The 12,207-nt window shown below is 36.9% G+C and overlaps 1 protein-coding gene across 1 annotated transcript; it reads right to left on the bottom strand.

Moving 5' to 3' along the window:
* Positions 1-4,116: 4,116 nt before the first annotated feature.
* Positions 4,117-4,947, bottom strand: LOC131946360 (salivary glue protein Sgs-3-like). The gene has a single exon (XM_059307066.1). It carries the CDS (start codon positions 4,945-4,947, stop codon positions 4,117-4,119), a length of 831 nt encoding a protein of 276 aa, XP_059163049.1.
* Positions 4,948-12,207: the final 7,260 nt, after the last annotated feature.

Below are 12,207 nucleotides of genomic sequence, written 5' to 3' on the forward strand. Positions count from 1 at the left end.
AGCAAGATGACTTACACTTTTTTTATGTAAGGGGGGAGGGGGGGAGGATTTGTTTTAATTTGCGAAAATACGATTTATGATAAACATTTCCTCATGTAGTGCCTATCGTTTCATCGTTGTAGATTTTCTGGGGATCAGTGCTTCTTCCAGACTTTTTTTCCGGGGGGGGGGGGGCACTTGAAATTTTCGTTAAAATTTAAAAGTAAATATTTTCTATATAAGTTATATAAATTATATAAATATCATTTCTTTCGGGGGGGGGGGGGGGCGGGGGGGCGATAGATTTTTTTCGGGAAGGGGGGGTGCCCCCCCCCCCCCCGAAGAGATGCCTGGAAGATACTCTGCTGGGGATGTTTACAGTATAATGTATATATTGCCTAGTCAGCTGCATGAGAGCTAGGAATTTGGCCTAGGATGCGCTTATTACGTTTCGACGCATGCGCACACATGTGACAAACCTGAACATGTCCTCTATATAGATTATAGAGTAGTATAGAGTATAGTAAATTAGTATACTAAGTTATACAATATAGAGTTTTGAAAATGTATTATATTAGTGATTAAGGCCTAGGGCTACTTTTTTGGACGTTGGGAAATTGCGAGGCGGTAAACTGGGAGAAGAAAATGCGAGACATACCTGCGGAATCACAGGTAAATAGCGAGACACAATTTTCAAAACAAAGGTTTTGTTTTATGCTTATTTTTTAAAATTATTTTGTTGTTTCAAACTTAACTAGCATTTAATAGCCTATATCACGAGTATTGTGTTGTTCTTTTTAAATCTAGTTTTCATTTTATATGTATAGGCCATATAGCATATATAAAGGCTAATATACTTGACTGACCGTTTTCGCGCCTTTCTCGCAGTGTACCTCCTCGCCATTTTGCTTCTCTCAATTTTCCAACACCCTACCTTTTTAAGTTTTAAGTTTTTACTTTCTCGTATAGTCATATTGGGTCTAGGCCTCTCCGAAATATACTATACAATAGGTAGGTAGTAGCATGAGATGTTTATTTAAAATGAGCTTTTTGGGCACCCCTATAAGACTATTTAAATAGGGGCGATAAGTCATGCAAGAGGTTTGCTAATGTTGCTTTTTTTTGTCTATGCAATAGTTTTTATAAGTTAGTGTAGAACAATCACTGATTTTATATTTTTTTTATCACAGGGTAATTTGGATACCGTAACATTCACCAGAAGTGGGGGAGAACATCTGTGTGACGCCATCAAAGCTACTTAAAACCCCATCGAGTGGACCCATCATCGAGTGGACCCATCATCGAGTGGACCCATCATCGAGTGGACCCATCATCGAGTGGACCCATCATCGAGTGGAACCATCATCTAGTGGACCCATCATCGAGTGGACCCATCATCGAGTGGAACCATCATCTAGTGGACCCATCATCGAGTGGACCCATCATCGAGTGGACCCATCATCGAGTGGACCCATCATCGAGTGGACCCATCATCTACAGATCTCCGGCAAGAGGACTCGGCTTGAGGAATTTCAGGTCTGTTGTGGGTATAATGAAAATTTATTAGAGCCTACCTTTTTAAGTTTTATATTCTCGTATAGGTCTTTACAAAATATACTACATATAGTAGGTGGTAGCATGATGTATTTATTTTGCATATCCTGGAACACCTATAGTAAACTATAAATGAGATTTCATATGCATTTTAGTACTTTTCTCCTTGAAAGTTGTCTCCCCCCCTTCCCACCCTCCCTTCAGTAGCGGACCTGAATAAAAAAAGCAACATCGCAAAAAAAAAGAATGATTTTAGATACAGATGTCAGATAATATCATAATAGGCTGTTCCATAAAATAGATGTGTTGGGTTGTTCCATTTTTCTATCTGTCTGTATGCATTAATTTGACCCTAGTGACTATATTTTTAGTTATTAGCTCTTCTTCTTCTTCTTCTTCGTTCTTAATTATTAGTGTTGAATGGGATCGAGATTTATCTGCCAGTGGGTTTGAACTGTTCGAATTTATCAACCATGAGCTTTTTGCCGACTCGACCACGCCTCCAACACAATTAAGCGTTACGTGTCAACTGGTTTTGCGCCATTGAGGCCATTGACTCCGATTTCAGCCTGCTTTTCTTTTTGGATTTGCTTCCATAGCCTTTGTCCAACCAAGAACAAACTACAAGGCAGCAGTTGGTTAATTTTGGAGTTGTCTCTCCTAGAAGAGTGGCTGTCCCCAGCTAACGAGCCTCATCTGCCCGAGGGTTCGAACTCGAGACTTTTCGGTTTAGCAACCATGAGCTTTACCGACTCGACCACGCCGACCCCAGTTATTAGCTAATACAGTATGTAGGGGTAGTCCATCAGAATGTCAAAAACGGGAAAATGTCGGATGGCAAGCCTTGTACAACACTCGGTAATGAACGATATGATAATAATTATAAACAATAAACACTCCCTTTACTATTCGAATAATTTACTACTCCCTATTTCAAGGTACTTCCTATTAATTTATTAAATGTTACTTGGCCTATTGAATTATTATATAATTTTTGTAGAGTGAATCTTTTAAAAATTAGGACTAGATCTACATCTAGATTCTATCTAGATCTAGTAGATCTAGATCAAATCAAGAATCTAAATTAAATTGTGATTCAACAACCGGTTTGTTTTCATGGCATCCAACATTAATTTTAATGTCTACTAGAATACCCGTCATCCGTTGGATAACTGTGGGTTTCGGGGGTCATCCATCAAAAAACATCACGTCTGTCACTCAGAGGCATAGCGACCCTTCCCGGCGCCCGGGGACAAACTTTTTGATTTGAACCCCCCCCCCCCCCCCCCGCAGGATTTCGATTTGCAACCCCCCCCCCCTCAAACTTTTGATGTGCACCCCCCCCACTCAAACTTTCGATTTGAAACCCCCCTCAAATTTGACAAAACCTCTAGCCCATAATTTGTATGATTTAATCTTTTGAGCACAATGGAGTAAAATTTAAAATCATCTGAGACAATAGGCAAAATTTAAAATCATTTGAGACAATAAGCAAAATTTAAAATCATTTGAGACAATAACCAAAATTTAAAATCATTTGAGACAATAAGCAAAATTTAAAACTCACTATCAATATCGCTGATCTCTGCATTAAATGGGAAACTTCAGTTGATTTACAACACATGCTCCAGTAGTCAATGAACAAAAATTAGATGTAGTGTGTGTAATTTATGTACCCTACTATAAGCCTACTAATTATTAGTGTGTCTAATTAGTAATCCTGATACTAATTATTTAGTTACTATGCTGTACCTATACCCTGAAATAAGAATTCAAGGAATAAGAAATGGTAACATTAATTAGATCGTCTAGCATGCCCTATTTAATAAATTAAACTTGATGAATAATCACTAGGCAACTAGATTTTAGTCTAGGTCTACATGTGGCTACAGGCCTATTTTAGTCAGTAATTTGCTTGCACAAAATTAATTAAAACCGCCACTGTAGTAGTGGTATTACTATAAATAGATCTAGCCTAGAAATCTAAAACTAGTCTTGAAATCTAGTTAGATCTAGACTAGAAATCTAGATCTAGATATATAAACAGATAAGGCCAACAACCTGCCCATTTACGACACTGAACAATGTTTAGTAACATTCTCCTATTTGTTCTGAAAAATGGGAAATTAAAGTAATGTAAAAGTTAGAATAAAACACATTACCTTATAACAAAAAGAAAGTAAAAATAAATCAACTTTTTATACTTGTCAATTGCTAAGGAGAGTTTTAAAAATGTGAATAAGGGTGGGGGGTGGAGGGAGAGGGGGAAGGGAATTCTTAAATCTTGCTAACATGGCAAAGGATATTACAATTTTTTAATTATATTAACTTTTTTTCATCACAGGGTGATCTGATTACCAGAACTTTCACTGGAAGTTGGGGAGAACATCTGTGTGACACCATCAAAGCTACTAAATACATAACACCCGATGATTGAGTGAACCCATCATCTAGTGAACCCATCATCTAGTGGACCCATCATCTCCAGCTCTCCAGCAAGTGGAATTGAGGACTATCAGGTCTGTTGGATATGTGTATGTCTGGTTGTTGGTATAGAATTGGATGTCTAGTCTTTCACAGTGGCTACCTGGTGGACGGGGTTGTCTGGTCTGGCTTAGTGGTGGACGGGGTCGTCTGGTCTGGCTTAGTGGTGGACGGGGTCGTCTGGTCTGGCTTAGTGGTGGACGGGGTCGTCTGGTCTGGCTTAGTGGTGGACGGGGTCGTCTGGTCTGGCTTAGTGGTGGACGGGGTCGTCTGGTCTGGCTTAGTGGTGGACGGGGTCGTCTGGTCTGGCTTAGTGGTGGACGGGGTCGTCTGGTCTGGCTTAGATGTGGACGGGGTCGTCTGGTCTGGCTTAGTGGTGGACGGGGTCATCTCTTCTGGCTTAGTGGTGGACGGGGTCGTCTGGTCTGGCTTAGATGTGGACGGGGTCGTCTGGTCTGGCTTAGTGGTGGACGGGGTCGTCTGGTCTGGCTTAGTGGTGGACGGGGTCGTCTGGTCTGGCTTAGATGTGGACGGGGTCGTCTGGTCTGGCTTAGTGGTGGACGGGGTCGTCTGGTCTGGCTTAGTGGTGGACGGGGTCGTCTGGTCTGGCTTAGATGTGGACGGGGTCGTCTGGTCTGGCTTAGTGGTGGACGGGGTCATCTCTTCTGGCTTAGTGGTGGACGGGGTCGTCTGGTCTGGCTTAGTGGTGGACGGGGTCGTCTGGTCTGGCTTAGATGTGGACGGGGTCGTCTGGTCTGGCTTAGTGGTGGACGGGGTCGTCTGGTCTGGCTTAGATGTGGACGGGGTCGTCTGGTCTGGCTTAGATGTGGACGGGGTCGTCTGGTCTGGCTTAGATGTGGACGGGGTCGTCTGGTCTGGCTTAGTGGTGGACGGGGTCGTCTGGTCTGGCTTAGTGGTGGACGGGGTCATCTCTTCTGGCTTAGTGGTGGACGCAGGGCTGTGGATCGGTGTGGCCTAGACTCTCGCAGGGCTGTGGATCGGTGTGGCCTAGACTATCGCAGGGCTGTGGATCGGTGTGGCCTAGACTCTCGCAGGGCTGTGGATCGGGGTGGGCTAGAGTATCGCAGGGCTGTGGATCGGTGTGGCCTAGACTATCGCAGGGCTGTGGATCGGGGTGGGCTAGAGTATCGCAGGGCTGTGGATCGGTGTGGCCTAGACTATCGCAGGGCTGTGGATCGGTGTGGCCTAGACTATTGCAGGGCTGTGGATCGGTGTGGCCTAGACTTTTCGCTGTGGTGGACGAGGTCGTCTATTCTGGCACAGCGCTTCCAAAAACTGACTGTTCACAATCACAGACCCAATTTCGGAAGTATTTGTTTTGTTTTATCCACAGATTGTTCCTCCTTTGTTTGGTCAAAACCTCTACTGGAACAGTACAAGAAAGCGGCTGTTTCTACCCGTCTTCTTGACCAGTACAAGAAAGCAGCTGTTTCTATGTTGTGCCCCACCAATGCTGCAAACATTAGAATGGAGAAAACTTTATTCATATAGACAATATTCTTCCCCGTCACACCCCCACACAATCTCGGTCCACACGTCAACACACTTTTGAACGTCACCCGACATCCTGGACCACAACATCGCACATCCAACCCCACAAAAGCACTACACCCTACAATGTACATTTAAAACCCAGCCAAGGATTCATATCCTTTTAATTTACATTGCACAACATACATCTCAACCACCCTACTTATATGATCCACACCCAGATACTTATCCCACACCATTCCCAATACACCACAGCCTACTTACATGATCCACACCCAGTTACTAATCCCACACCATTCCTAATACACCACAGCCTACTTACATGATCCACACCCAGTTACTTATCCCACACCATTCCTAATACACCACAGCCTACTTACATGATCCACACCCAGTTACTTATCCCACACCATTCCTAATACACCCAGTTACTTATCCACACCATTCCCAATACACCCAGTTACTTATCCACACCATTCCCAATACACCCAGTTACTTATCCACACCATTCCTAATACATCACAGCCTACTACACTACACACAAAAAACCTCACAATACACGGCATAGACCAAACCCCAACCTACCCACCCTAAACCACACCACACCATTTTCTTCACAACTTCAAGAACGTTAGTATGAGTCAATATGGTCAGCAGGTACAGATGTACTTGAAGAACATTAACTTAAATACCACAGATAAATAAAGTATAAATAAAGTATAAATAAAGTATCAATAAAGTATAAAAACACTGTTGATACGACTAAAAGTAAATCTGCCTCCAATAAATAAATAAAACAAATTCTAAATAAAGAATAACTATAGATCTAGTTGTTTATTTTACAATCACAATCATAGCTTTTGTAACAGGGAAACTTTTGTGTGTATTGTTTTTGCAATCACCAGTAAAGTGGTGTGTGAGCAGCACTACAGTGATCTCTCCCACTCATTCTCAATGTTAAAAATATTCTTTGAAGAACACACAAAGCAGTGGCTAATTCAAAGATGTAGAAAGATAAATATTTTGTAGGCTAATGGTGAGACTGATCCACCTATGAATTAGTTTGGAATTTTTTTTTCATAGCAACTCAGCTTTCACAAATTTTCTATATGCTTTGATGTTTTAGGATTTATGTTGAAAATATATTTAATTCTGATTGTAGACATCTTTTAGTAATAAGCTACTATATTACATAGTAAAATAGTTATTGATCTGTTTAAATTAGACATAAATATTAAATATGAAGACCCATATCTATATTAAGAAAGTGATTATTTCCTGTACTGACTAAATAAAATGCCATTATGTCAAATTGTTTTTTTTTTGTAATGCTTAGAAAACAGTGTGTTGCGTATATTGTTTTTGGTTGTGTATATTTAGTTTGTTTTTTTGTTTGGTGTGATAAATTTTTGTGTTGTCGGCCTAGATTGTGTTGTTTTTTTTTCTTCCGAGTAACGTAGCAAAGACGTACAACAATATATATATATATATATATATATATATATATATATATATATATATATATATATATATATATATATATATTTATATATGGCCATGTCCCCAGAAAATTGTCTTACACACGATCATAATATAACTAAAACAAAAGCCAACCAATACCAGCTGTGTCCAATATTCTACCTTCTGATGAGGAAATGTTAAAAAACCTGTAAGAAACACAGATTTCACTTAAACTTTTTCTCTGTGTTGGCATTTGAAGTTCTTACTTGCTGGTTTTTAGCAGAGTTGAACTGATGTGTTAGTTCATCTATTTATAGTACTTAAAACATTACATCTTGATTTGTTAAAGGAAAATAAACACCTAAATTTGTCTAAATGGATTTTGAATGTAGTTGTTAAAATTGTTAGGATCCCCTTAACATAAAATAATTACATAACATAGTTTATAAAACTAATTTGTTGTTTTTAAGGCTGCAAATGTTTAAACTTTACAGAGAGTAAGTCAACAAGTTACAATGTAGAAAAACAGTTCTTTTGTTACTTAGAAGGGAGATTACCAAACATTTAGTTCTCTGCCTAGTTTTATTTCATTGCATTTTCCCTTAAATAAAAAGAAAAAAATGGATAAGAAAGAATTTAGTAGGATAGAAAGAGTATTTAATATTTTGCTACTGTGGTAGATTAAAAAAAATTATAATAATCATATCTATACAAAATAATTTCAGCAAAAATACAGCTCCTGGTAATGTATACTTGAATAGAAAATTTCTCCATTTTTCACAAAAATATCACATTATTAAGAAATAAATTGTAAGGTAAATTAATTTTGGTCTAAATCCCAAAAAAAATTCATTGGTTTTTATTCTCATAGGATACAATTCCTGATGCATGTTTAAAGTTTCTGACATAGATAATAAATAACTGAACCAGGGACCACAAGACAGATATTTACACCAATTTATGAACATATGCAAGCATATTTTAAACAATATTTTGTCTAAAAATGTAGAAACAATACACCTAAACTGCTTCATTCTATGCATTAAATACTAGAAATGTAAGAAAGGAAATCTCGCTATAAATATCACTCAAAGAATCAGCTGGATTAATTAAAAATTATAAACACACATCCAGTAGAGAGGCCATTACCAAATGAAACCAATAATAAATCCTATACACAGAGATTCAAGAAAACAAATACCTTACTTTATAAAACATCCCAAATAATTCTAGCTTTGTAGGCCTACACGCATTTTTATTACAATAGTTTAGATTGATTTTTTGTAAAATTGACTTACTTTTGACTTCCTTCAAACTTATAAACAAAATATCATATTTTTAAGAATGTTTGATAAAAAATTTTTTTACCTGAAAATTCTGTATTTACAAAACAGAAGACTGAATAGGACTACTACTTAAAATTCTTTGTTCAGTCAGGATATCCAGCTTGTAGGGTAGAAATTTGATTTTAAATGAGAAGTAACGAACACATATGAACAATTGTTGGAATGGTCTCTGCTTAAAAAATGATAGCATGAAAGACTGTTGCTAGTGTCAGGACCTTTATTTAGTTTACATCCAGCCATGAACAGATGAAATAAGATTTGTAATTAAAAAAAACAATTATGTACAATTTAATCTGTGAATTGAATGCTGTGTTAATGATTGTGATAGCAAAAAGTTTTTATAGACAGAATAGATGACCTTTCACAAAAAGACATTAAGAGGTGCTTTAGAAGACAGAAACAAGTTTATACATGTGAGAGTGACAAATGGCATGTTGTAAGACACTCATGTTGTAAGAAACTGTCATGACACAGGGAGAAACATCAGCACAAGTAGAAGCTGGTGTGGACATTGAAAGTTTGCTGACATTTTATACAAATAATCCAAGAAACATTATTACACGAGATAAATGGCCCGTTGAGGGAGAAATACAACGGTTGCTGTCAATAGAATTGTCTTTTTCTCTAAACGAAATCTGTTTAAAAAAAAACTATCTTAAATTATCCTTTTCAAATTGTTTTTTTTTTTTTTAAACAAACAAGGATTGTGTGGACGTACTTTTGTTCAACTCTACCATAGTTTGTCAACGTGGAAAATTATCTTCAATATAAGGTTACAATTAATTTACACTATTTTTATAAATTATATAAATTATTATTTGCAAAATGTGTACGTTCAAAAATATACAAATCATTTAAATCTTTTTTGGCACACATTCAATCGGCCTATAACTAGCTACTTTATTATAGACGTAGACTATAGCGTCCCTGTATGTTGTAATAATTAACTAGATTGGTGTTGGGTGATAAGGGTAGCAGTTTATTCGATTTCCAAAGTCCTTGGTCACGCAATTGAAGACACTTATTACTTGTTTCACTTTAATTCTAAATATAGATGACAGATAGATTCAGGTACGCAACTCTAGTAATACTTAGCATTCCGAATAAACGTAATTACCTCCCTTTTAAACTGCAAAACACTATTATTTACACTCCCAATTTTAACGCCTAAAAGTAAATTTCACGCTAGGCTTCATGCCAACTATATTTCTTATTATTTTTACTTCAGATAATAATTTTTTTTGCAAACTTAAGTATCCAGCGTGTATTAAAAAATATTTTAAAAAAAATTTCAACTGCATTAAGTAAAATAAAAAAACTGTAGGCTATAAATTAATTACTTTGCTCATTTATGCAAAACAGTTTCGATAATAGGAAAATACTAATAAAAAACTATAAAATAATAGGAAAATACAAATAAAAAACTATCCAACGTTTCAACAAAGGCAAATCTATGACCGCCTTTTTTCGTAGTTAGCTCATCTAAAGCAAGCATACAAACCCTTAACTTCAATAAGCTACCCTTTAGCACAATCAAGATTGAATGTATAACTATTGTATAAAAAGATATTAATGCAATAATGTCTTTGAAGTGTTTAAATACCTTAATTTATATTTTGTAGGTTTGATTTTATATTTAACTTTTTATATATTTGTATTGTAGTACACACTTTTTCTACTAAAATGCACCAATCATTCAAGATTAAAGATAGTGCTTTTATGTCTTTATTCTCAATCCATGTCAAAATCAAGAGTTTAACATTCTCTAAGTTAATGTTTACATAACTTTAAACATGTTCAAAGTTATGATGGGACAGTTTTAATGAATAAAGAAACTAAATATTTTTTACATTAAGAATATAGAATAAGAAATCCTAATTAGGCTACATATGAAACAATAAATTAAACCAAAAGTTAATATTTCAGGGTAAAATTTACCAATAAAGTGAGAAGATACAAGTTGTTTTTTGCCAGTTCCCATGTTTTGAAGACATCAAGATTTGGATTCGATTTCGTCATTGTTGATTTTCTAAAACAAGTTAATAAAAAGTCTAGTGACAATTTAAGCGCAATTTCCTTATGTTATCCATAACAATTATTAATTTTTTGTGACCGAACGAAAGGATATTTTTTGCGCTAAAAAACAAGACAACTCTATTAACCTATATCAACGGAAATAGTTTTATTTTAACGAGTAGGCCTACACGATGTTCAGTTTAAAAAAGTAGTAAATATCATCCTAGGCCTACAAGATGCTCAGTTTAAATGTTCTTAATTAATTTTTTGTGATATTTTTGAAAACTTCTTCGGCAATATTGTTCTAAATTATGGCAGGAATCGATTGGTAAATGTTTCAAGTAGCTAAGTGGTCTGGTTGCCGAGATATGGGCCAAAAACTGCATTTTTTTCCGAGGTTTCTTTGGCTTTTCCGGGAAATCCAGGAAGGAATTCCGGGAATTTTTTCGGCCCACACTCATCCTCGGAACTTGCTTAACATATTTGCTTTTGGAACTAGTCCTCGATATTGCTTCGTTGAGGAGGAGATACGACTTAAAGCTGCGGACACACATCCAGAAATGACGAGTTAATAATCGCAATTGTCCAGTATGGAAATTGCGCTAAAAAAATAATAAAAAAGTTATACTGTAAATTTAAAATTATTTTTTTTCCCAGTAAAATCAAAGCAAATCATAAACTATAATAGTAGACCTCGTTAAGCTCAATAAAACTGATATTCGGCCATCTCCCCTCACACACCTGTAAGGCATCCTGCGTCTGTGATCTGCTGTTGTCGGTCATAATGGCTGGCGATCGCTTGACCTAGCTGAAAACAACATTCTGTTGATAAAATAAGGTGTATCATATTTTTTTTACAATATTAGGGCTGGTAAGTAGGTCACCAACCAGTTCTATGGCTCATGCAGATTTTATTGAGCCGTAGAACTGGTTGACGACCTCCTTACCAGCCCTATTGTGGCAAATATTGATGTTGCGATGTGAAAACATATTTTAAAATTTGAAATTAGTTGCAATAGAGAGTATGTCATTAAAATATATCAGTAGAATATGTCAGTAGAATATATCAGTAGAATATGTCAGTAGAATATGTCAGTAGAATATATCAGTAGAATATATCAGTAGAATATGTCAGTAGAATATGTTAGTAGAATATTTCAGTACAAAATGTAAGTTGAACATATCAGTAGAAAATATCAATAGAATATGTCAGTAGAATATACCAGTAGAATATAGCAGTAGAATTCTTCATTATGTTGTAATCATCATTATTTCAATGGTATACTTCTACTAAAGCAGCCACAAACCAACGACTGCAAGAATTTCTGTGTTTTGTATGTATCCTAACTCCCTAAGGGCACACGCATTATTGTTAACAATGTTAGCCAGAGGCGTAGCGAGGGGGGGGGGGTACATATGTCGCCGGGCGCCGACCTTAGGGGGGGGGGCGCCAAATTGAAAGTTCGAGGGGGGGTGCAAATCGAAAGTTTGTCCCCGGGCGCCGGGAAGGGTCGCTACGCCTCTGATGTTAGCATACAGTTCTCTTCTGATTGGGATATATTTTTGGGATCAGTTTCTTTTGATTTTGTACAAGTCCAGTACCTCTATCAGGTTTGTCCTTATGTCGGAACAAGGTTGTATTAAAAATACGAACCAAAAGTAAAGGATAATTTATTTAGTTTGAGTACTCTCACCTTATTCAAATAATTTCTTTGTAGCAGGGGTCGTAAAAATAATTTTGTACTGTCGTCATCACCCATTCCCGTTCGTGCCCAAAAAACATAGGGCAGATGAAGTAGAGTTCATTTGTTTCAGAGATCTCGGCATATGAAGGGACCAGTCTTGAGCTGTAGCG

Source organism: Physella acuta, unplaced genomic scaffold (assembly GCF_028476545.2).
Source record: "Physella acuta isolate Inbredline_101_S28 unplaced genomic scaffold, ASM2847654v3 ptg000555l, whole genome shotgun sequence".
Classification (NCBI taxonomy): domain Eukaryota; kingdom Metazoa; phylum Mollusca; class Gastropoda; family Physidae; genus Physella; species Physella acuta.